The sequence below is a fragment of the Odocoileus virginianus genome, unplaced genomic scaffold (assembly GCF_023699985.2).
Source record: "Odocoileus virginianus isolate 20LAN1187 ecotype Illinois unplaced genomic scaffold, Ovbor_1.2 Unplaced_Scaffold_16, whole genome shotgun sequence".
Classification (NCBI taxonomy): domain Eukaryota; kingdom Metazoa; phylum Chordata; class Mammalia; order Artiodactyla; family Cervidae; genus Odocoileus; species Odocoileus virginianus.
The window spans coordinates 606,114-633,939 of NW_027224278.1; the positions used below are offsets into that span (position 1 = coordinate 606,114).

General features: G+C 38.3%; 1 protein-coding gene across 1 annotated transcript in view; it reads right to left on the reverse strand.

Moving 5' to 3' along the window:
- Positions 1-27,826, reverse strand: part of BRCC3 (BRCA1/BRCA2-containing complex subunit 3) — a 68,805-nt gene that overhangs the window by 17,919 nt on the left and 23,060 nt on the right. The window contains 3 exon segments of the mRNA XM_020889552.2: positions 300-374; positions 22,891-22,946; positions 24,490-24,578. Coding sequence (XP_020745211.2) covers positions 300-374; positions 22,891-22,946; positions 24,490-24,578 — 220 coding nt within the window.

The following is a 27,826-nucleotide window of genomic DNA, read 5'->3' on the forward strand; positions in this document are numbered from 1 at the left end:
TAAAGGGATGGGAAAAAAAAAGTTATAACAGGAAAGGATACTGACAAGAACTGCAACATGCAAACAAACAGGAAGTGGCAGAGATTGCTGGCTGCACCAATTAAAATCTCCTTGATAACAGAAGGCCAAGTTTCAGCCAGGACAGAGGTATCTTGACAGGTCTCCTTGGGAGATCAGGCGTGGGGACCTGACTAAATTCTGCCAAGGAGATGAAAATGGAATTGTTTTCTGGGGCTATCTGGGAGGGTCACTTATTAGAAACCAGCACACCTGGGCCCAGATCCTTTTTGTCCTCCTACCTTTCCTCCTCCTTCTGTCCCTCAATGGAGATGTGCTGGCTGGAGCTCCAGAAGTCTCGAGGACCACGAGGGGACCTTAGGATGGAAACCATACACCAAGATGGTGAAGCAGAAGGTAGGAGTCTGATAATATCGCAGAGTCCTGGAACACCTATCTCCAGATTTCTTCTACCCAAGCTAGAATCTTTCTTAATTTTACTTATTATTTTTCTTAATATATATAGTTGAACCTCGTAGGATGAGGTTCAACTACTACTGTGTAACAGCTACAGTAATCAAATAATAATATTCTTTACAAAGAAAGAAGGCATATTTAAATATATGCATAAATAGATGGGACAAAGAGAGACACTTCATAGTTTAGGGAAAAAAATATAAAAAGTTACGAACCTTTATCCATTCTTTATGCACTAACAATACAGCTTCAGAATACACAAAGTTAGTGTGTTAGTCGCTCAGTCATGTCTGACTCTTTGCGACCCTGTGGACTGTAGCCCGCCAGGCTCCTCTGTCCATGGGATTCTCCAGGCTAGAATACTGGAGTGGGTAGCCATTCCCTTCTCCAGGGATCTTCCCAACCCAGGGATCGAACCTGGGTCTCCTGCATTGCAGGCAGATTCTTTACCAGCTGAGCCATGAGGGAAGCCCACATAAAGCTAACCATGATTAAACTATAGGAAGTAAACAAATTAAGTTACAATGGGAGGTTTATATACATCTCTCTCAATGAGGAAGGAAATAAGAATCTGTATAACAGCGACAGTAATCAGAACACTATGGTACTGGCATAAGAAACAGACAATAGACCAATGGAACAGAATAAAGTATAGGAATAAAGTGAAGTCGCTCAGTTGTGTCCAACTCTTTGCAATCCCATGGACTATAGCCCACCAGGCTCCTCCATCCATGGAATTTTCTAGGCAAGGGTACTGGAGTGGGTTGCCATTTCCTTCTCCAGGGGATCTTCCTGACCCAGGGATCGAACCTGGGTCTCCCGCATTGTGGGCAGATGCTTTATTGTCTGAGCCACCAGGGAATCCCAAGTACAGGAATAAACTCACACACACACAGTCATACAAGGCTATAAGGGTCTTGGACTCGAAACAATACACATATATTTCAATTCATATGAAAAAGTTATGAAAGTTGATCATGTTTTAAGTCAGGCAACAACCTTTTCATGGACAGGCCAAATAGTAAATTTCTTAAGCTGTGTGGGCCCCAAGGTCTCTGTTACAACCATTCAGCTTTCCAGTTGTTAACTGGAAACTAGTCATCAGTTCAGTAGCTCAGTTGTGTCTGACTCTTCACGACTCCATGGGGCACAGCACGCAACAAGTCATAGGTAGTATGTAAACAAATGGGCATGGCTGTATTCCAAGAAAACTTGATTTCCAAAATAGGCACCAGGCCCATGTGGCCTACAAGCTGTATTTTGTGGATCACTGTTCGAGGTAACAAAGGAAATACCAAAAAACTTCCATAAAGCTGATATCACACAGGCGACAGTTACCATCATGTAGTGTTAAAAATTAATATAAGAAAAATATCCCCTCAAACTCCAGTGCAGAGCTACACATCTGGAAATTTTTAAATGTATTTCTAAATAACTCTCGAGTTGAAAAGGAAATAAAGCCAGAGAACAAAATGAGTTAGAAGTTAAAAAACCTCACTGGAACTACTATACAACAAAACCTATGTAATGGAGACAAGTGAGGAAGAAAATTTATGGCCCTAAAGGTATTTATTTATCAGAAACCAAGGGAGACAGAAAATATACTTAGTTTTCACCTCAAGAATTTAGAATAAGATGAAAAATAAGAAGAACACCACAGCAATAATAAAACATCCAGAAAATAAAATGAAGAAATTACTAAAGAGAAAAACAGAATATTTTTTAAAAAAAGAAAATGAAGAAATTGAGTTGATCAAGAGAACCTAATGCTGGTCCTTTGAAAAGACCAACAAAACAGATAAGCCTCCACAAATAGTATCAAGAAAACAGCAAGTAAACAGCATTAGCAATGGAAAAGGGGACATACTTAAAAGAAAGCTCACACAATCATTCACCCAAGAAATATTTACTGAATGGCTACTGTGTGGCAGGCCCTGACATAGGCCCCACAGTCAGAGATAACAGTCTAGTGGAGAGACCATAAATAATGAAAACTTAAATTACTTGGCTCAGACAGTCAAGAAATCACCCACAGTGCAGAAGACCTGGGTTCCATCCCTGGGTTGGGTAGATCCCCTGGAGGAGGGCATGACAACCCACTCCAGTATTCTTGCCTGGAGAATCCCCATGGACAGAGGAGCCTGGCTACAGTCATAGGGTCGCACAGAGTCAGACATGACTGAAGTGACTTAGCACAGCACAGCACAGTGATAAATGCTACAAAGAAAATGAAACATTTAAAAAATAAATGTAATTAGCCTCCAACTAATAAAAATAAATGGAAAAAAATAAAAAATAAATGTTTTTTATTAAATGCTTATTTAATAAAAATAAATAAAAAAATATTTTTAAATAAAAATATTTTAAAAATATGTATATTTCCTCAGGCCAAGAAAATGGAAAAGCTAGATGAAATGGACAATTTTCTAGGAAATATAAATTACCATTATTGACTCAGAGAAAACCTGGGGGGAAAAAAAACAAAGAGATTTAAATAGTGAGGAAGGGCTTCCCTGGTGGCTCAGTGGTGAAGACTCCACCTGCCAATGCAGGACACACAGGTTTGATCCCTGATTCAGGAAGATCCCACATAGGATTAGTCACTTGGTCGTGTCCGACTCTTTGCGACCCCACAGACTGTAGCCCGCCAGGCTGCTCTGTCCATGGGATTCTCCAGGCAAGAATACTGGAGTGGGTTGCCATTCCCTCCTCCAGGGGATCTTCCTGACCCAGGGATTGAACCTGGGTCTCCTGCATCACAGGCAGATTCTTTACCATTTGAGCTACAGGGAAGACCTTGAAATTGACAGTTACTCCCTCAAGATGCCACGTGCCATGGAGCAACCAAGCCTGCATGCCGTAACTATGAAGCCTTGTGCTCTAGAGTCTAGAGCTGCAATTTCTGAGCCCATGTCTTGCAAATACTGAAGCCTGAGAGCCTAGAACCCCTGCTCTGCAACAAGAGAAACCACTGCATTCAGAGATTAGCCCCTGCTTGCCACAACGAGACAAAGCACAATCCCCAGTGCAGCCAAAATTAAATAAACATAATTTAAACAGCAAGGAAAAAATCTACACCCTCAGAAGGGATGGGTTGATTAATCAGGAGAAATTCCAGTCTGATGTAGCCTATTCCAGCACATACAACTATTACAATGATAAAATAAAATATAGCTAAGGTATATTGGGGGCTTCCCTTGTGGCTCAAGCTGGTAAAGAATCCACCTGCAATGCAGGAGACCTGGGTTCGATCCCTGGTTTGGGAAGATCTGCTGGAGAAGGGAACACTCCAGTATTCTGGCCTGGAGAGTTCCACAGGCTATTCAGTTCATGGGGTCACAAAGTGTCGGAGATGACTGTGTGACTTTCACTTTCACGGTATAGCTAAGAGAAGAATTCTCTTAAACAGATAATGAATATCTGTCAAAAATCAACAGCAAGCATCACACTTACTGGTAAATTATTAAAACCTGTTTCCCTGAACGTGAGAATAAACACGGCTGCCTAATAGTATCCCTGAAAGCCCTAGCAAATTTATTAAGGCAATAAAAAAAAAATAAAAGGCATATAGATAAGGAAGAAAGAAAATTGTGATTATTCACAAATGATCTGATTGTGTGTGTAGAAAATTATACAAAAGGCTTCCCAGGTGGTGCCAGTGGTAAAGAACCACCTGCCAATGCAGAAGATACAGGAGACTTGGGTTCGATCCCTGGGTTGGGAAAATCCCCTGGAGAAGGAAATGGCAACCCACTTCAGTATTCTTGCCTGGAAAATCCTATAGACAGAGGAGCCTGGTGGGCTACAGCCCATGGGGTTGCAAAGAGTTGGACATGACTGAGTTGTACACATGCACACACAATTAGAATTAATAAGTAAATTTAAGTTGGTCACTGGGCACAAGACCAACTTACAAAAATCCACTGAATTCATATATACTAGCCAAAAAGTAGGAAATTAACTATTTAATATGATGCCATTTATGATAGCTTTACAGTATTTTTAAAACAAGCATCGAATAGCTAGGAATACATCCAACAAAGGATGTGCAATACATCCAACCAAGGGCCTCTATACTGAAAATTATAGCATATTACTGAGAGGAACTGAAGAGCCACACAAAAGGAGGGATATAACATGCTCATGGAGTGGAAGACCTCACTTCAAAAATGTCAGGTTTCCCTGAATTGAGCTATATATACTTAGGCAATTTTAATCAGCATCCCAGCAGGTCTTTTTCCTGGGGATATTGAGAAGCTAAATTCTGCAATTTATGTAGAAATGCAAAGGACTAAGAATAGTTGAGGCAACATTTAAAAGTACACAGCTGGACAATTCATATATTATCAAATGCAAGACCTGTTGTAAAGCTACAGTAATCAAGACAGTGTAGTACTGGTACAAGGAGAGACAAATAGAACCAAGAATTCAGTAACATGAACACATAAATGAATGCATGACTGATGACAAAGAAATGGTCTTTTCAGTAAACAATTCTAAATGGACGTGATGTGAAAAAAAATTGATCTTGCCCCCAGCTTCAGACCATACACAAAAATCAAATCCAGGTATTATTATAGATCTAAATGTGAAAGGTGAAAAAATAAAACTTTGAGGTAAAAAGTAGAACATCCGAATGAACTTCGGGTAGGAGAAAGAGCTCCAAAGTTGGGGGGTGGGGAATGATATGTATTAAAATTAAGAACTGAAAAGAAAATAAAATTAAGAACTGGCATCAAATATTTGCAAGTGAAACCAGCCCAACATGTAAAGCAAATATCTTGCAATAAAATTAAAAAAAAAATATTTGCAAGCCACATATCTCCTAAAGAGTTAATACCCAAAATATATAAGGAATTCCTAAACAGAAATAGAGTCACATATGTAGAAAACAAACTTACGATTACCAGGGGGAAAGTGGATGGTGGGGGGGAATAAGTTGGGAGATTGGAATTGATATATACACACTATTATATATAAAATACATAATCAATAAGCACCTACTGTATAGCACAGGGAACTCTACTGAATACTCTGTAATAATGACCTACAGTATGGGAAAAGAATCTAAAAAGGAGTGGATATATGTATATGTATAACTGACTCACTTTGCTATACAGCAGAAACTAACATAACACTGTAAATCAACTATACTCTAATAAAAACTAAAAAAAAAAAATGAACTCCTACAACTTTAAAGGAAAAATAAAAGTAATGCAATTAACTTCCCAGGTGACTCAGAGGTAAAGAACCCACCTGCCGATGCAGGAGGTGTGGGTTTGATCCCTGGGTCGGGAAAATCTCCTGGAGAAGGAAATGGCAACCCACTCCAGTATTCTTACCTGGAGAATCCCATGGACAGAGGAGCCTGGAAGGCCATAGTCCGTGGGGTCACCAAGAGACACAACTAGGCATCTGAGCACACATACACATCCAATTAAAAATGGACAAAGGACTTGGACAGAAATCTCCAGACATACAAATGTCCACCAGGTATAAGGTAACCAATTTATCTATTCATCAGGGAATGCAAATGAAAACTACAAGATATTGCCTCACACCTGTTAGGATGACTAATATTAAAAAAGATAAGTGTTGGTAGTGAGTTGGAGAAATTGGAATAAACCCTTGTGCACCGTTGTTGGGAAAAACAGTATGGAGGTTTCTCAAAAAACTAAAAACAGAACTACCATATGATCCAGCAATTCCACTCCTAGGCATATATACAAAGGAAATGAAACCAGGATCTCAGAGATATCTGGACTCTCATGATCATTGCAGCATTACTCACAATAAACAAGATATGGAGACAACCTAAGTTTTCTCTAGATGAATGGATAAAAGTGTTATATGCATACATATTATAAAGTGTAATATATATATGTGTGTGTGTGTGTGTGTAAGGAATATCATTCAATATTAAAAAAAAAAAAAACAAGGAAATCCTACAATTTGAAACAACATGTATGAATCTGGAGGACATTGTACCTAACTAAACAGGCCATCACAGAAAGCCAGATACTTCATGATTCTACTTATATAAGGAATCTAAGATAGTCTAAGCAGAGCATACAATACTTGTTGCCAGTGGATGTGGGTAAGGGAAAGAGGCTTAGTTATTCAGTGGACATACAGTATTGCAGATTTCAAATTTTGTTGAGGGTAGCTCTCATGTTGTCTTCTTACCACGAAAACAAAATTAAATGGAACAAAACAAAACAGAAGGAAACTTCAGAAGTGTTGGATATGTCTATTCCTTGACTGCGCAGATATTTAATTCATATTTCAGGCTTTCCAGGTGGCTCAGTGGTAAAGAATCAGCCTGCCAATGCAGGAGACACGGGTTCAATCCCTGGGTCAGGAAGATCCCCTGGAAAAGGAAATGGCAACCCACTCCAGTATTCTTGCCTGGGAAATCCTATGGACAGAGGAGCCTGGCAGGCTGTAGTCCATGGGGTCACAAAGAGTCAGACACGACTGAGTGATTGAGTACACATTTATCTAATAACAGTCAACTTGTTTACTTTTTTTCCCCATGATGGAGATTAAACTTTAACTTTGCTAAAGGCATTATTTTTTAAAAAATTTACTTGGTTCTCAACCAAGTGTAATTTTAACTAACACAACCTAATAAATTGTTACCACATGTTATGGACCTGAATAAAAACATCCTGATTATTTGACTTTAATTTTGGGGTTAGGAACATAGGGCTTGGGAGATGTGAACACAGAATTTAATTCAAGGACTATATATGTGTATAGTGAAAGTCACTCAATCATATTCGACCCTTTGTGACCCCGTGGACTGTATTCTATGGAATTCTCCAGGCTGGAATACTGGAGTGGGTAGCTGTTCCCTTCTCCAGGGGATCTTCCTAATCCAGGGATCGAACCCAGGTCTCCCGCATTGCAGGCGGATTCTTTACCAGCTGAACCACCAGGGAAACCCACATATGTGTGTAAGACAGCTGCTGTTCATATAATAAAAACATGCTAGAACTAAAAAAAAAAGAAAAAGTTTTCAACTTTATGAGTGACCAACAAAATGCAAAATAAAGCCACAGTGCAATACTCTAGCAGAATGGCAAAAGTGAACAAGACAGATGTTACTGAGTATTAGCAGGAATGTGCAGGAAGCAACTCTCCAACATTGGTGTTAGGAGTGAAAAACAATAAAGACGCTTTGGGAAAACTGCTGCATTATCTACTAAAGCTGAATATATACATATATACATATGCATTCCACTCCTAGATATGTACCTAACAGAAATATCTAACAAATGTACATCTGTTCACAAGAATATTCATAGCAGCGTAATTTGTAAAAGCCTTTTAAAACCTGAAATTATCTCTCAATAAAAGAATAAATAAACAAAGTATGGTATATTCAGACAGTGGAACACTATACAGCAATGAGAATTACTAAAATGTTGCTTCATGTAACCACATGGACGAACCTCACAAACATAATACTGATTGACAGAAACTAGGCCCAAAAGAGTACATACTATATGGCTCTATTTACATATGGTTCAAAAATAGGTGAAAGTAACCTATAGTGTTAGACATCAAGATAGCAGAAAATCAAGATTCCACCCAAAGCATCTGACTATAGAGCCATGTTCTTAATTATTATGCCATGCCGTCTTTCCAAACAAGAGAAAAAAATCCAACTTATTTTATAAACTAATAATCCTGATACCAAAACCAGACAAGAGAAGTCCAAGACAAGAACACTGCACACTAATCTCACATATCAACACAGATGTAACAATCTTAAATCAAATATTAGCAACTAGAATCTACTTTGTTAAAAGAACAATATATCATGGCAAAATAGAGTTTATCTCAGGAATGTAACAGCAGTTCACCATTTTAAAAGCTTTCAATGTAAATCATTACCTGTACTAACTTTAAAGGGAAAAAACCACATTATCATCTCAGGAAATGACAAACAGGCATCTGATAACACTCGAGACAATTATGATTAAAAATTCTCAGTAAACTAGAATTAGAAACTTCCTTAATTTAATAAAGGAATAGAGGGTGTCTACCACATAATCATAACAAACTCATACTTAATGGTGTAACATCAGAAGTATTCCCATTAAAGTCAGAAAGAATGCTGTTTGCCACCCAACTCTGTTATTCAAATCTATAGGTCCATAATATAGGTTCTAAATGCATAACATAGGTTCTTATAAAATAAGAAGAAAATACATAAAACTATTATTTATCATCATGAAGAAAAGGTCTTTGAAAGAAGAAAAGCAAAAAGCATAAATAAAATGAAAGATAACAGTGATTCATTGTTTTAAAGCTTTCGCCTGACACATGACACAGTAAACAAGTCAGCTTGGGAGTAAATATTCGCAACATTTGGGAGTAAATATTCACAACATATGTGACTGACAAAAAGATGAAATTTCTAGAACATGTAAAGAAATCATTCAAACCAGCAGGAAGAAAGAACAAATAACTCTATATAGAAAAGTAAAGAATATGAGTGGGCAACTCAGAACTGCCAAACAGGAGATAGGCGGTCTCACTAAAACCACTTTACAGGTGGCATACTGTTAACTCATCTGTCAGACTGGTAAAAATTAATGTTTGAGGGACTTCCTTGGCAGTCTAGTAGTTAAGAATCCACCTTCCACTGCAGGGGGCACAGGTTCCATTCCTGGTCAGGGAACTAAGATCCCACATAGTTATTGTTCAGTCGTGTCCAACTCTTTGCAACCCCAGGGACTGCAACAAACCAGGCTTCAGTCTTTCACCATCTCCCAGTGTTTGTGCAAATTCACATCCATCAAGTCGGTGATGCCATCCAACCATCTCATCCTCTGTCATCCCCTTCTCCTCCTGCCTTCAATCTTTCCCAGCATCAGGGTCTTTTCTAATGAGTTGACTCTTTGCATCAGGTGGCCAAAGTATTGGAGTTTCAGCTTCAGCATCAGTCCTTCCAATGAATATTCAGGGTTGATTTCCTTTAGGATGGACTGGTTGGATCTCCTTGCAGTCCAAGGGACTCTCAAGAGTCTTCTCCAACACCACAGTTCAAAAGCATCAATTCTTTGGCACTCAGCTTTCTTTATGGTCCAACTCTCACATCCATACATGACTACCAGAAAAACCATAGCTTTGACTAGACGGACCTTTGTCAACAAAGTAATGTCTCCACTTTTTAATTCACTGTCTAGGTTGGTCATAGGTTTTCTTCCCTACTGCACTAACGAGGCACCTAGAATCGCACATGCCACCAGGCAACTAAGCCTGCAAGCCTCAACTAAGACATGCCCCAACTAAGACACGTGCAACCAAATGAGTATTTTTTTAAAAGTTCCAAAAAATTAACATTTGACATTGAAAATGGCCCTGTACACCAGCCTTGTGACACCAAGCAAGTTTCTTAACCTTGGAGGTCATTTCCTCATTAGTAAAAGGGGAACAGAGTTGTTACAAGTACCTGGTAAGTTTCTATTAGCATGACTTTTAGCAGATGTCTCCCCAGTATCTATTGATCTAACCATATGCTTTTTCTACTTTAGTTTGTTGACATGAAGAATTATATAACATCCTGAATTACCTTGAAATTTCCTGAAGCTGAATGGACTTTATATCTGTGGATTAAACTGAACTTGGTCATTGTGGATTGTTCCCTAATACAGTTATATTTATTGATTTTTTTTCTGAAGTTTGACATCTATATATGAGATGGGTCAATAGTTTTCTTCTATGTTATCTCAAACTGGGTTTTGGTGTTAAAATTATTCCACCTGTTTTAAAAATGGAGGAACTTTTAAGCTTTTCATATCATCTATGATAATGTAGAAATTGAATTAGACCCATCCATCTTTCAAAAGTTAGAATTGAGCTGTAAAGCTATGTAAACTGGCTGTATTTTAAAATTACAGATCCTTAATCACCATTTTCAGTCTCTACTTTGGTAATTAGACTGAATAAGTTTTCTATTTCTTAATTTTGATATGAGACTATCATATGAGTGCAATCACACTGTAGGTAGCCTTTGGAGACTCGCTTCTTTCACTCAGACCATGAAATTCTTCCAAGTTGTTGTTTGTTATCAAAAGTTCATTCCTGGGACTCTTCCCTGGTGGTTCAGTGGCTAAGACTCCGTGCTCCCAATGCAGGGGGCCTGGGTTCAATTCCTGGTCAGGGAACTAGATCCCACATGCTGCAACTAAAGATCCTGCATTCTACAACTAAGACCCCGGGCAGGCAATTAAATGTGAATTTCTTTTAAGCTCATTCCTTTTTACTGCTGATTAGTTCTTCAATGGAAGTCTTAGACTTTCATAATCAATTCACCTATTGAAGGAATTTGGGTTGCTTCCACTTTGTGGCAATTATGAATAAATTAAGAAATATACACACATACATACATCTACATATGCAAACAGGGTTTGTGTGAAATTGTGTTCAGTTCTCTATGAAGTAGGACTCCTGGGTCACACATTAAGCATACATTCAACTTTATACAAAACTGTCAAAGAGTTTTCTAAAGTGACAATACCATTGTGCATTTCCACCAGCATCATGAGAGTTTTAGTGTGCATCCCTGCCAGCATTTGGCACTGTTGGTAAGTTTTATTTTAGTGACTCTAATGGGTATGTAGGGGTATCTCATTGCAGTTTCAATTTTCACTTCCCCAGTACTTAAGGAGCTCAGTATCTTTTCCTTAACAGTGATGTTCAGTTAATCTTTTTATGTGCTTACTTGCCATTCTTACATACTTCTTGGTGAAGTATCTGCTCATATCTTCTGCCCATTTTTTATTGGGTTGTTTCCTTTTTTATTGTTGAGTTTTGGGAGTTCTTTGTATATTCTAGATACAAATCTGTTGTCAGATAAATGATTTGAAATATTTTCCTACTGTAGCTACTGTTTTCATTATCTTTAGTTTCTTTCATTCTGTAGTTTTTAATTTTGATGAAGTGTTCACACATTTCTTTTATGGAAAATGTTTTTTAACAATTTTATTGTAGTTGATTTACAATGTTGTGTTGGTTTCAGGTATACAGCAAAGTGAATCAGTTATACATATATCCACTCTTTTTAAGATTCATTTCCCATATAGGTCATTACAAAGTATTGAGAAGAGTTCCCTGTGCTGTATTCAATTTCAGTTTTTCAGTTCAGTTGCTCACTTGTGTCCAACTCTTTGCGACCCCATGGACAGCAGCACGCCAGGCTTCCCTGTTCATCATCAACTCCCAGAGCTTGCTCAAACTCATGTCCATCCAGTTGGGTGATGCCATCCAACTATCTTCTCCTTTGTCACCCCCTTTCCTCCTGCCTTCAATCTTTCCCAGCATCAGGGTCTTTTCAGATGAGTCAGTTCTTCACATCAGGTGGCCAAAGTATTGGAGTTTCAGCTTCAGCATCAGTCCTTCCAATGAACACCCAGGACTGATCTCCTTTAGGATGGACTGGTTGGATCTCCTTACAGTCCAAGGGACTCATAAGAGTCTTCTCCAACACCACAGTTCAAAAGCATCAATTCTTCGGTGCTCAGCTTTCTTTGTGGTCCAACTCTCACATTCATACATGACTACTGGAAAAACCATAGCTTTGACCAGACAGACATTTGTTGGCAAAGTAATGTCTCTGCTTTTTAATATGCTGTCTAGGTTGGTCATAGCTTTTCTTCCAAGGAGCAAGCGTCTTTTAATTTCATGGCTGCAGTCACCATCTGCAGTGATTTTGGAGCCCAAGAAAATAAAGTCTCTCACTGTTTCCATTGTTTCCCCATCTATTTGCCATGAAGTGATGGGACCAGATGCCATGATCTTAGTTTTTGTATAGTAGATCCTTATTAGTTATCATATATAGTAGTACGTATATGTCAATCCCAATCTCCCAATTTATCTGCTTCCCTCTCTTTTCCCCCTGGTAACCAAAAGTTTGTTTTCTACATCTGTGACTTTGCTTTTCTCTTACAAATGAGTTCATGGAAAATGCTTTCAGTTCCAAGAATAAGACATTGTTGGCAAGCTCAGTACTCTATAGATTTTCTATCTTTTCCCCTAAAACTTCCATACTGTTTTGTTTGGACCTATGATCTCTTTAAATTTTTGTTTGGTATGAGATTTAGATTGACGTTTATTTTGTATATGGTAGTTGAACTGTCCTAACACATGTTGACGAGGCTATCCTTTCTCTACTAAATAGCTCTTCAGCTTTGTCAAAAATCTTTGTGGGGGTCTATTTCTGAACACAACTCTGTTCCACTAATCTAGGTATTTATCCCTTAACCAATACTACACTGTCTTATTATCATTTCATAATAAGTCCTAAAACTGTGTAGTGTGATTCTGCCAACTTTATTCTTCCTTTTCAAAATGAAGGTTTTTAACTTCCCTTTGCCTTTCCATATAAATTTTAGAATCAGTTTGTATCTACAAAATGCTCTTGCTGAATTTTTGACTATTGCTCTAAATCTATAGATTATTTTGAGAACTGAAATCTTGACTATTAAACTGCTGAGTCTTCTATTCCATAAACATGGTATGTCTTTTCATTTAACCAGGTTTTCTTTTTATATCTTTCATCAGCATTCTGTGGTCTTCAGCATGTAGATTTGATAGATTTTGATAAATTTTACACCTGTTTCATTTTTTGTAGTACTGTGTTAAAAATTTGTTTCTGATTTTCCATTGCTAGCATATAGAAATATTCCCTTTGTGTGTTGACACCACATCCTGTTGCTATCATTTAAATCACTTATTAGTTCTATGAATTTCTTTATAAATTCCTTGGGATTTTTTATGCAGACAACCATGTTTTATGCAAATGGGGGTTGATTTATCTTTTCCAATCCATATACCTTTTACTTCTTGCTTTATTGCACTAAGACTTCAGGCACAAAGTTAAACAGAAGTGGGCAGAGGGGGATTTTCAGCACCAAACTCTACTTCTAGGACTATTATGATTGATAGACCTTTAAATCTACAGGTCTCTCCAGCTCTGTTTTTTGGAGGTAAAATTCAGAGAACATAAAATTCTCCATTATAACCATTTTAAAGTGTGTGATTCAGGGACTTGTACATTCATGATATTGTGCAACCATTACCATTAACCTAATTCTATAATAGTTTCTTTACACCAAAATGAAACCCCACACCTGTTAAGCAGTCACTCCCTGTTATGGTCTGAATTGTGCCCCCTCTCCACACAAATTCAAATGTTGAAACCTTAAGCCCCAGTACCTCAGAAGGTGACTGCATTTGGAGAAAGGGCCTTTGAAGAGGTAATTAAAATAAAATGACAGTTAAGGTTGGGTCCAAGTCCAGTCTGACTGGTGCCCTTATAAGAGGAAGAAATTTGGACATGCAAAGTAACAGGCATGCACATGTATGGGGAAAAGGCTATGTGAGGACATAATGAGAAGGCAACCATCTGCAAGCCAGGAAAGTGAAAGTGAAAGTGAAAGAAAGTGAAAGTCGCTCAGTTGTGTCCGACTCTTTGCAACCCCATGGACTATACAGTCCATGGGATTCTCCAGGCCAGAATACTGGAGTGGGTAGCCTTTCCCTTTTCCAGGGGATCTTCCCAACCCAGGGATCAAACCCAGGTCTCCCACAATGCAGGCAGATTCTTTACCATCTGAGCCACCAGGGAAGCCCAAGAATGCTGGAGTGGGCAGCCTATCCCTCCTCCATGGGATCTTCCTGACCCAGGAATCAAACTGGGGTCTCCTGCATTGCAGGTGGATTCTCTATCAACTGAGCTATGAAGCCAAGAAGAGACCTCAAAAGAAACCTGGTCTGCCAGCACCTTGATCTTGGCACTTCCAGCCTCCAGAACTTTGAGAAAAACATTGATAAATTTCTGTTGTTTAAGCCACTCAGTTGGTGCTATTTTTTACAGAAGCCCTAGCAAAATAATATATTCCCAGTTTACCTCTTTCCTCTAATTTTTGTCACTACAGATCTGCCTGTTCTGGACATTTCCTACCACGTGGTCTTTTGCACCCAGCTTCTTTCACTTAACATGTATTCAGGGTCACAGCATTTATCAGTACCTCATTTCTGTTTATGATAGAAAAGTCCAGTGTATGTTTATACTACTTTTTGTTTATCCACTTATCAGATGATGGACATCTGGGTTTTTTTCACTTTTTGTCTATTTATGGACAGTGCTGCCATGAACATTCAAGTACATTTTTTTTCCCATTTAAAATTCTTTTTTTATGTTTTTTTCATTTATTTTTATTAGTTGGAGGCTAATTACTTTACAATATTGTAGTGGTTTTTGTCATACATTGGCATGTACATTTTTTTTTCAATACCTGTTTTCTGTTGTCTCTTGTATACACTTAGGACTGGAATTGCTAGGTCATATGGTAATTCAGTATACACATTTTTGAGGAAATCACCAAACTTTTCCACAGCATCTGAATCATTCTAGATTCCCACTTACAATGAGTCAAGGTTCCTTTTCTCCACATCCTCAGCCACACATTATTTTCCTTCAAAAAAATTATAGCCATCCTAAAGTGAAGTGAAGTGAAAGTCACTCAGTCATGTCTGACTCTTTGAGACCCCATGGTCTATACATCCATGGAATTCTCCAGACCAGAATACTGGAGTGGGTAGCCTTTCCCTTCTCCAGGGGATCTTCTCGACCCAGGGATTGAACCCAGGTCTCCCGCATTGCAGGTGGATTCTTTACCATCTGAGCCACAAGGGAAGCCCATGGTAATCCTAGTATCTCATTACAGGTCTTAAAGACTAATGATGTTGGGCAGCTGTTTCTGTGGTCACTATATATCCTTGGAGAAGTGGCAATTTGAGTCCTTTGCCCATTTTTAAAAATTGAGGTGAAATTTACATAACATAAAATTAACCATTTTAAAGGCAACAATTCAATATAATTTAGTACATTTACAGTGTTGTAAGACCACAACTTCTGTGTAGTTCTAAAAAATTTACATTTCCCCAAAATAAAATCCCATATCAATTAAAGCAACTGCTCCCCATCCTTCCCTCTGACCAACCCATGCCAAACACCAGTCTTTGTCTCTATTCTGGATACTTCATATAAATGAAATCTTACAGTATGTGACCTGTTTTGTTTGGCTTCCTTCACTTAGCATTAATGTTTTCAAAATCCTTCCACATTGTAGTATGTTTCAGTACCTCATTCATATTTTTGCAATGAGTAATAGTCCACTGAATGCATATATCAATATTAAATTTTGTTTATCCATTCATCAGTTGATGGACATTTGGATTGTTTCCACCTTTTGGCTATTGTGAACAGTGCTGCTATGAATATTCATGTCCAAGTGTTTGAGTACCTGTTTTTAATTCTTTTTGGTATATACCTAGGAATAGAGTTGCTAGGTCATATGAGAATTCTGTGTTTAACTCTTTGGAGAACCTCCCCCTGATACTTTTTCACAGCAGCCTCAACATTTTACATTCCCCAGCAATGCCTGAAGGTTGCAATTTCTCCACATCTCTGTCAACATTTGTTATTCTCCATTGTTAATATTATGGTCAACTCAGTGGATTATTGTGGGATCTTGTTATAGTTTTGCTTTGCATTTTCCAAATAAATAATGATGTTGAGCATCTTTCCATGTGCCTGTGAATTCAGTTCAGTTCAGTTCAGTTCAGTTGCTCAGTCGTGTCCAACTCTTTGCAACCCCATGAACCTCAGCATGCCAGGCCTCCCTGTCCATCACCAACTCCCAGAGTCCACCCAAACCCATGTCCATCAAGTCAGTGATGCCATCCAACCATCTCATCCTCTGTCATTCCCTTCTCCTCCTGCCTTCAATCTTTCCCAGCATCAGGGTCTTTTCAAATGAGTCAGCTCTTCACATCAGGCTTGGCCAAAGTATTGGAGTTTCAGCTTCAACATCAGTCCTTCCAATGAACACTCAGGACTGATCTCCTTTAGGATGGACTGGTTGGATCTCCTTGCAGTCCAAGGGACTCTCAAGAGTCTTCTCCAACACCACAGTTCAACAGCATCCATTCTTTGGTGCTCAGCTTTCTTTATAGAAATTTTCTTTCATGAAAATTTACCCCTATGTTTTCTTCTAAGCATTTTATAGTTTTAGCTCTTCTGTTTACGTCATTGATTTAATTTTTATACCTGGTGTATGTGGATAACCAGTTGTTCCAGCACCACTTATTGAACAAACTCTTCTTTCCTCATTGAATGACATCAGCACCTTTCATGAAAACCAATTGGCCGTAGATAAGCATCTTTATTTATTTCATTAGTGTCTATGTCTCTACTTTTGCCAGATCCACAAACTTTGGTTAGTGAAGCTTTGTAGTAAGTTCTGAAATCTGGAAGTATGACTCCTCAAATTTGATTCTTCTTTTTTGATATTTTGACTCTTCAGGACACTTTGGAATTCCATGAGTTTGAGGATCATCTTTTCCATATCTGGAAAAAGGGCCATTGGAATTTTATAGGGATTTTACTGAATCTTTGGTAAGTACTGTCATCTTCACAATATTGTGTCTTCTGATTCATGAACAAGTGATGTCTTTTAACTTATTTAGGTATTCTTCCTTTCAGCAATGTATCCTAGTTTTAACTTTACAACTCTTTCCATTCTTGCTTAAATTTTTTCCAAGGTATTTTATTATTTTGGGTGCCATCATAAATGGATTTTTAAAGTGTTCTTTTTTTGATGGTTCATTGCTGGTGTATAGAAATACAACTGATTTTGAACACTGCACCTTTTGCTGAATTTGTTTATCAACTCTAGTAGCTCTGGGGTGTTTAACATTTTCTATACATAGGATCACATCACCAGCAAATAGCTTTACTTTTTACTTTCCAATTTGGATGCCCTTTCTGTTTTTGCCTAATTGTTTTGGCTAGAACTACCAGTAAAATGTTGAGTAAAAGTGATAAAAGTGGGCAACCCTGTCTTGTTCCTGATATTATGGGAGAAACCTTTCAGTCTTTCAACACTGAGTAAAATGTTAGCTATGGGATTCATAAAAGCCCATAAATATTGAGACATGTTCCCTAGATCCCTAGTTTTTTGAGTGTTTTTATTATGATTTTTAAATTTGTCAAATGCTTTTTGTGCATCATGTGTGTTTTTTTTTCTTCTTCATTCTATTAACGTGGAGTATTAATCAACTGATTTTCTTATGTGCTGTTGAATTCAGTATGGTAATCTTTTGTTGAGGATTTTTGCATATTAAAAAGATTATATGCCATGATCAAGTGGGATTTACCCTGGCATACAAGTGATGTTCAACATAAGAACTAGTTAGACAAAGATATCACAAAAAAATTATAAAATGTTATTATGAATACAGATGCAAAAATCCTCAACAAAATACTACCACACTGAATCCAATAGCATCTTTGGCCTCTGGAAAGAGTTTGAGAAGGATTAGTGTTAATCCTTCTTTAACTGGGTGGCAGAATTAACCAGTGAAGTCCTCTGCTGGTCTTGGAATTGTCTTTGTTGAGATGTTTCTGAATACTGAGTCAATCTATTTAATTTTTATAAGTCTGTTCAAGTTTTCCATTTCTGTTTGAGCCAGTTTTGGCAATTTTTTTTTCTAGGAATTTGTCTACTTCATTTAGGTTACCTAACAAGTTGTTCAGTTCTACCTTATAACCATTTTTTTATTTCTGTAAAGTGAAAAGTGAAGTCGCTCAGTCGTGTCCAACTCTTTGCGACCCCATGGACTGTAGCCTATCAGGCTCCTCCATCCATGGAATTTTCCAGGCAAGAATACCAGAGTGGGTTGCCATTTCCTCCTCCAGGAGATCTTCCTGACCCAGGGATTGAACCCAGGTCTCCCACATTGTAGGCAGACCATCTGAGCCACCAGGGAAGTCTATTTCTGTAAAGTTGGTAGTAATGTCCCTGCTTTGATTTCAGATTTTAGGTTCTTGTCTCTTCTCTCATCTTTATCAGTCACGTATGCAGATAGATAAAGATAAGTCAATTTTGTTGCTCTTTACAAAGAACTAACTTTTGCTTTCTTTCATTCTGTTATTTCTCTATTCCCTATTTTGTTTGTCTTTATTAATTTCCTTCCTTTGTTAACTGCTTAGAATTTAGTTTGCACTTCTTTTTCTACTTCCTTAATATGTAAAGTTAGATTACTGATTCGAGGTATTTTTTTTAAAGTTGGCATGTATAGCGATAAATTCCTCTGTGAGCACTGCTTCTGCTGCATCCTGTAATGTTGCTACATTGTGTTGTCATGTTGTTAGTTTCAAAATATTTTCTAATTTATCTTGTGATCAACACTGGCTGTTTAAGAGCATGTTTTTTCATCTCCACATATCCGTGAATTTTCCAGATTTTTCTCTGTAACTGATTTCAGATTCCATTTCATTTTTGTAGAAGATATTCTGTATGATTCCAATCTTCAAAACTTTACTGAGGCTTGTTTTGTGAGCTAACCTGTGGTTTATCCTTGAGAGTGTTTCATGTGCCCTTGGAGAGGGTGTGAATTCAGCTGTTGTTTGGTAAGGAATTTTGTGTGTCTGTTAGGTGTAGCTTGTTTATAGCATTATTCAGATTTATTTCATTATTTTTTTCTAGTTGTTCTATCCTTTATTGAAAGTGGGGTGAAGTCTCCCACTAGTGTGTTTCTCTCTTCAATTCTGTTAATTTGTGTGTGGTACATTTTGGGGTTCTTTTGTTAGGTGCATATATGTTTATAATTATTATGCCTCTATCATTTTGTGTTCCTCAATTTGTCCACTACTGCCTTTTATATAATAAAGACATTTTCTAGTACACTGTTTTCTTTCCTTCCTCCCTTCCTTTCTCCCTCTCTCTACTATGTATCTCTATTTTCTTAATAGTTTCTCAGGAAACTGCAATTAATGTATTTTTTAAAATTTTATTTATTTATTATTTTTGACTGAGTTATACAGTCCAGGTCAGAATACTGGAGTGGGTAGCCTTTCCTTTCTCCAGGGGATCCTCCCAACCCAGGGATCAAACCCAGGTCCCCCACATTGCAGGCAGATTCTCTACCAGCTGAGCCACCAGGGAAGCCCTACAATTAATATCTTAATTTATAAGAATTTAGCTCAAATTAAGGACGTCCCTAGTGGCTCAATGGTAAAGAATCCACCTGCCAATGTGGGAGATGCAGGTTCAATTCCTGGGTTATACACCATGTTTGTTTCTGAGTGCTAGTATTATGGGTACTTTTCTTCTTTCTGTATTTTATGAAATTTTTTTGTGATAAGTATGTATTATTTGGGGCATCCCAGGTGGTTCCATGGTAAAGAATTTGCCTGCCAGTACAGGAGACAAAGGTTCGATCCCTGGGTTGGGAAGATCCCCTGGAGGAGGACATGGTATTCTTCTTGCCTGGAAAGTTCCACGGACAGAGGAGCCTGGTGGGCTACAGTCCACGGGGCTGCAAAGAGTCAGACATGACCCAGCACAACAATAATACTTAGTCATATTCACAATGTTCCTACGTAACTCCATTCCAATGCTTTTGTATTGTTGTTATCACATCTTTCTACAACATGTGACTATCAACTTAGATTTATAACTGTTGCTTTATGTAGTTGTCTTGGAGTTGAAATTCTTGGATGTACAATTAGGTTCATACCTTTCAAAAATTTGAGATGTTTTTGACCATGATTTCTTTGGATACATTTTCTGCCCCTTTCCATCCTCTACTCAGACTCCTATTATGAGTTCACTGATCATGCTTTAAGATACCCAGCAGGTCTTAAGCTCTTCGTTTTTCTTCATTCTTTTTTTCTTTCCTTAGACTGGGTAATGTCAATTCACTTGTCTTCAAGTTTGGTGATTCTTTCTTTTGTCTTCTCAAACCTGCTATTGAACCCATCTAGTGAACTTTTCACTTCCTTTATTGTATTTCTCAGTCTAAGAATTCTTATTTGATTCCTTTTTATAACTTCTCTCTTTATGGATATTTTCTATTAGATAGTCTCTATCATTCACATGACTTTCTTTGGTTCTTTGTATATTGTATGCTTTAGCTATTTGAGAATATTTTAAATAGCTGATGGACAGTCTTTGTCTAGTAAGCCCAATGGCTTGGCTTACTCCATGAATGCTTTTCCTGCTTACAGCCCATAATTTGTTTCTCTGAATGCCTTTTTGTTGTTGAAAACTGGGGTTTGTCATTGCTGCTTGTTTTATCTGATTTTGTTTGTGCATTTAGTGACTTTCCATAACTAATTTTTTATAGTCTGGATTCTTTGCTATGTATGGCCAGTGAGGTCTCTTTCCTGTTAGCTTAGTGGCCATCTAATGACTTGAGAGGGATTTCCTTATATATGGAGATTCTGGTGTTTCTTTCTGGATTTAGTATTTGCCTGCTTGCTATAAAATATTGATTAGTTTCTAGAGTTTCAATAAAGTTGATTCTGACAGTTTTTACCTGACTATTCACTGCTTTTATGGAGGTCTTTTAAAGTTTCCTACTCTGCCATTTTTACTGACGTAGCTCTCTCTAGTCACTTTTTCAATGCTAATGTTCAATTTGGAATTCTTTAACCATTAGGGTTATTAATGAAGAATAAAAATATTTTCAGGCAAGCACAGACTCAGGTTTAGCTCAAATGCACACTTTTCTTAGGAAGTTACTAAAGAGTCTTTAACAGCAAAATGACAGAGTGAACCAGAAGAATGACATGAAATCCAGACAACAACAGAACTAACTCAGGAGGATAATGAAGAAAAGTCCCAGGACATTAGCTGAGACCTGATTAGCAAAGGAAAAGGGAAGGCTTTAGGGAGTGATCCTAGGAAAAAGCAAAGATTCCAAAGATCTCCATAGTACGCTTAAGAATTTGGAGCTCAGGGAGGTGATAAAGGCACAGAAATAAGATAAAAAGCCATTCAGAACACCATGAAAAAGCAAAAAGCTATACAAGAAAGGAAATAGAATCACAGCATACTACTTTACAGTGCTTGGTTGTACATGGAATAATATTTACAGAAACATAACAATATAAACATTTTGCTTCCTAGTCTTAGAATCAACAAGAGAACAAAGCACAGAAAACACAATTATGATCACAAACACAGAGCCCAGATTTTTGCAACTGTGAAAGTATCAAGGTTTATGGTAAATCTGTCAGTAACAGTAGGGAGTCAAAAGATATTGTCTGTTATCAGCTGTTGATAGGATAATTAAAGCAGCAAACTACTTAAGGTTAGAAAAGTAACAACAGAAGAACAGAAAGGAGGAATATAACTACACTGGGCAGAACGGAGATGGGGTGGTATCAGTGGGCTAAATCCTCCTTTGTGAGAAGAAGAGTTAACATCTAAAATTAGTAAATCAAGAAAGAATATCAAAAGTATGTTATTTAGAGATATCAACGGAAATATTAGAAGAACTAAAAACAAGATTTGGAGAAAGAAGTCATTCCTCCTGAGGAGTAAGACTATTGATCATAAAATGTGTACCATTCTGTATTTTTATTCACATACATCTATTACTGTGATGAAAACTATAACCCTTGTGTATGACTCAACATTCCAAACCCATGTAAAAATACAATGAAGTCTTCCCACTTCCTCTCTGCTGCAGTGACTGATGTGTTTTTGTCCAGATATTCATGAATGGTATAGCATTCTATACATACTATTCTTGTACCTTGCCTTTTACTATTTGACAATGTATCTTGGAGATGTATATGTATCACTCCTGAGCTTCCTCCTATTTTTAATAGCCAAATATTATTCTATTATTTAGATATATCATAATTTATTTAATCAGTACTATACTGAGAGACATCTGTTCTTTTCCTCAGGTCTTTGCTCTTTCAAACAACGATATTATTAGAAATTGAGCAATACTGTAAGAAAAAAATCTGAAGCATTCTTCGCTTCTGTCTCCCAATGAGATATTGAATGTTGCTTTCATCTCTGCCTACTTGGTGCCTGCCATGGTGTATGGCATGCAGTAGATACTGTATTTGCTAATTTAGCTTGAACAAAATTTCAATGAGGGAAGTAAGCTAGGTAAACATTTCAATGAGATGCTGTACATCTAAAATCAAGTTTATGGTACAGGATACACAAGAGCTTATACAAATCTGTAAGACTGCATACTCAGTCTTTGTTTCACAATTCATCAGAGAAAGGAAATGTTAACAGTGCAACTCAGTTTAGAATAATACTAGAAAGGAAATCTGGGACAGGGCTGTAATGATGTAATTGCAATGTCCAGACTACTTATGTTAGCCTAGCTTTGTATATCCCCAGTATCCAAGATACTAAAGAGATGCTAACTCCTCACAGAGATGTTAGTAAGTATAAGTAGACTACAGAATTTTCCACATCTTACTTATGAGAAAAATATTAATAAAATGAAACAAAACAATCAATTCCCTGGACTGGAGATTAACCCACCAATACATACATATATCTCTGTCATACTTACTCTGAGCTCTTTTGGGCCTGTATGGATTGAAAGCAAGTATAGAGTACCCGTCCAGTCTTAAAAAAAAAAAAAAAAAGAAAGAAAGAAAAAAAGAAATAAAAGTCACACGGAGGATTAGTATTGAAAAAAGTACAGCAACTTAGTAGACTGTAACCTAAAACTCAAATGCCCCTCTGGAACTGGAAGGTTAGACGAGATTTCTAAAGATGGAATATGCATAAATCAGTTTCTGTAAGAAGGATAAAATACTCAGTCAACATGAAATGGTTACAATGAAACATCTGCTCATATGACAGCAGAGAAATGGTCACAAATGCGAGACCCAAGAAACTGAGACGGAGACCATTCAGACTCCTTTGTTGGAAACTGACAAACTGATTCTGTAACTATCTATAATGACAATAAATAAATTTATAATGACAAAGCCAGAAGCATTTCAATGAACTATGAAGTTCAAGATACTGAACTTCAGTGTTTTCAGAAGAGTGATATAAGAAGACTATTCACTATGAACATAGATCCTGAGACTATAACTAATGTACTAAACAACAGAACACACTTGGTGAGCTGGCAAAATTCACACTTGCAGTGTGAAATTTTCTTTTCATTTGCAGTGACACATAGTAAAAGCTCTTGATCAGAACATAAAACTCAAACAGAGGCACTCTAAATAGAGAATGGCGTGCATGCTAAGTTGCTTCAGTCGTGTCTGACTTTTTGCAACCCTATGGACTATAGCCCGCCAGACTCCTCTGTCCATAGGATTCTCCAGGCAAGAATACCAGAATGGGTTGTCATGTCTTTCTCCAGGGGATCTTCCCTGAGAATGGCAAGACTAGCCATTGATTGAGCTACTTAACTACTCTGAGCTTCAGTTTACTTATCCAGAAAATATGGATAATAGTAACCCTCAGAGGCTGTTGTCAGGGTCTGAGCATATTTATGTCAAACACATAATGACTAAGTGCCATACATGATAAATGGTGGCACTTGTTACTATTATTAGCTATCAAAAAATATACAGAATCTGGCCACTTCTAATTGACTCCACTCCTACTGCTGTAGTCAAATATCCATTATCTCTTCCCCAGTTACTGCAGTTTCTCCTTAACTGGTTTCATGGAAGTCATGGATTCTGCACCCTCTCCTTCCCTGTGTCCCCACCAGCACCCCCCACCCCAGACGTCATTGGTGGATGAGCACACGAGTTATCATCCAAACCAAGATACTTCCAAGAAGTAAAGGTGTGGCCTGAATAGGAGATTGGGGGCAGTGGGGTGAAACTGGGACTAATGGAGGCAAGCTGGGACAGAGGGTCGTGTTGCAGCCACACTGACTTCCTCGATGTCCCCCCAAACATGCCATGCTCACCGCAGGGTCTTTTCACTGGCTCTTTCCCCTGCCTGGAATGCTCTTCCCCCAAGAAATCCTCAAGACTTGCTCCCTCACTTCAGGTCCTGACTCAATGGCCCTGCTCATTGAAACCTTTCCAGGACACACTATGCAAATTCCCAAAGATCTTTCTCTATTCTGTGTGTGTGTTTATACCTGCACATGCCTACATGCCCACATCCACAGAGAGACACGCACACACAATACCTTTGTATTTTTATCTTCTATGAAGCAGGAAAATATAAGTCCTACAAAGCCTTGATCCATCATCTGGTACATGGCTTGTGTGCGGACATCTGCAAAGAAACAAAGATAAAAATCCACTGTCAGTGAACTCTATCTCCCAGATGTGAAAATACCCAGGATTCAGATTCTAAAAGGAAAATGGGGATATATTGAAATGACAATACTCTTGTCAAAGTATAAGCTTTTTCCTTCGTTAGGGAAATACTATGGCAATTAAATAATAAAATGTACTAATGATTCTAGGATGCCTAGCCCATGACTAGCCCTGCTATGAAACAGAGTGTAGAAAGAAGATGGAAAACTTCTGTTAGCCCCAAAACACTTGATAATTTCTTTCAGGAGGACTCCAAAAGAAAATAAAAAGGCATGGAAAGGAGACAAAAAAAAGATTTCTGAGAATAAACTTTTGATGGACAGCTTCTAAAGAAGTGAATATATTAGACCTGATATTAAAGAATGGCAGTGTCGAACTATTACCTACGAAACCATTGTACAGAAGTGACTGCTATATTTTAAATGGATAACCAACAAGGACCTATTGTATAGCACAGGGAACTCTGCTCAATGTTATGTAGCAGCCTGGATGGGAGGGGAGTTTGGGGGAGAATGGATACATGTATATGGATGGCTGAGTCCCTCTGCTGTCCACCTGAAACTATCACAACATTGTTAATCAGCTATTGTTGCAGGTGTTCAGTCACCCATTCATGTCCGACTCTTTGCGAACCCATTGACTGAAATATGCCAAGCTCTCTGTTTCTCACCGCGTCTCAAAGTTTGCCCAAGTTCATGTCCATTGCGTCAGCAATGCTATCCAGCCATCTCATCTTAATCTTTCCCAGCCTCAGGGACTTTTCCAATGAGTCAGCTGTTTGCATCGGGTGACCAAATTCAGCATCAGTCCTCATCCCAATTCCCAAGAAGGGTAGTACCAAAGAATGTGCTAACCATCAGACAATTGCACTCATCTCCCATGCTAGTAAGGTCATGCTTAAAATCTTGCATGCTAGGCTTCAGCATTATGTGAACCAAGAACTTCCAGATGTCCAAGCTGGGTTTAGAAAAGGCAGAGGAACCAGAGATCAAATTGCCAACATTTGCTGGATCATAGAGAAAGCAAGGGAATTCCAGAAAAACATCTACCTCTGTTTCATCAACTACACCAAAGCCTTTGACTGTGTGGATCATAATAAACTGTGGAAAGCTCTTAAAGAGATGGGAATATTAGACCATCTTACCTGTCTCCCAAGAAACCTGTATGAGGGTCAAGAAGCAACATTTAGAATCCTGTATGGGACAACTGACTGGTTCAAGATTGAGAAGGATGTACGACAGGGTTGTCTGCTGTCACGCTGTTTGTTTAACCTATATGCTGAGCATATCATGAGAAATGCCAGGCTGAATGAGTTACAAGCTGGAATCAAGACAGGCGGGAGAAACATCAACAACCTTAGATATGTGGATGATACCACTCGAATGGTAGAAAGCAAAGAGGAACTAAAGGGCCCCTTGATAAGGGTGAAAGGAGAGTGAAAGAGTTGACTTAAAACTAAATATCACACTAAGTTCCTGGCATCTAGCCCCGTTGCTGCTGCTAAGTCACTTCAGTCATGTCCAACTCTTAGCGACCCCATGGACTGCAGCCTACCAGGCTCCTCTGTTCATGGGATTTTCCAGGCAAGAGTACTGGAGTGGGTTGCCATTGCCTTCTCCAGCCCCATTACTGCATGGCAAACAGAAGGGGATGGTGACTGCAGCCATGAAATCAAAGACACCTGTTTCTTGGCAACAAACCTAGACAGTGTTTGCTGAAAAGCAGAGACATTATTCTGCTGACAAAGGTCCATATAGTCAAGGCTATGACCTTCCCATATGGTATGATCACCTATATTATCAGCCTATGGTATAATGGTTCCAAATTGGTATATGGTTCCAAATCGGGAAAGGAGTACATCAAGACTGTATATTGTCACCCTGCTTATTTAACTTACATGCAGAGTACATCATGAGAAACGCTGGGCTGGATGAAGCACAAGCTGGAATCAAGATTGCCGGGAGAAATATCAATAACCTCAGATATGCAGATGACACCACCCTTACGGCAGAAAGTGAAGAAGAACTAAAGAGCCTCTTGATGAAAGTGAAAGAGGAGACTGAAAAAGCTGGCTTAAAGCTCAACATTCAGAAAACTAAGATCATGGCATCTGGTCCCATCACTTCATGGCAAATAGATGGAGAAACAATGGAAACAGTGACAGACTTTATTTTGGGGGTCTCCAAAATCACTGCAGATGGTGACTGCAGCCATGAAATTAAAAGACACTTACTCCTTGGAAGGAAAGCTATGACCAATCTAGACAGCATATTAAAAAGCAGAGACATTACTTTGCCAACAAAGGTCCGTCTAGTCAGGGCTATGGTTTTTCCAGTGGTCATGTATGGATGTGAGAGTTGGACTATAAAGAAAGCTGAGCACCAAAGAATGGATGCTTTTGAACTGTGGTGTTGGAGAAGACTCTTGAGAGTTCCTTGGACTGCAAGGAGATCCAACCAGTCCATCCTAAAGGAGATCAGTCCTGGGTGTTCATTGGAAGGACTGATGCTGAAGCTGAAATTCCAGTACTTTGGCCACCTGATGTGAAGAGCTGATTCATTTGAAAAGACACTGATGCTGGGAAAGATTGAAGGCGGGAAAAGAAGGGGACGACAGAGGATGAGATGGTTGGATGGCATCACTGATTCAATGGACACAAGTTTGAGTAACCTCCGGGAGTTGGTGATGGACAGGGAGGCCTGGAGTGCTGCGGTCCATGGGGTCGCAAAGTGTCGGACATGACTGAGTGACTGAACTGAACTGAACTGAACTGAACTGATGGTATAATCAGCTATACCCCAATAAAAAATAAAAAGTTAAACAAAAAAGAAAAGAAACAGACTCACAGACTTAGAGAACAAACTTATAGTTGCCAGGGCAAAGGACAGAGGGAAGGGATAGTTAAGGAGTTTGGGATGGTCATGTACACACTGCTGTATTTAAAATGGATAACTAACAAGGACCTACTGTATAGCACATGGACTCTGCTCAATGTTATGTGGCAGCCTGGATGGGAGGGGGTTTGGGGAGAATGGATACATGTATATGTATGGCTGAGTCCCTTTGCTGGTCCACCTGAAACTATCACAGCATTGTATATTAACTGCCTATACTTCGATACAAAATAAAAAAGTTTTGTTTTTTTTTTTTTAAAAAGTGACTATAGTAGAATTAAACACTACATTCCAGGGAATAGAAACAAAA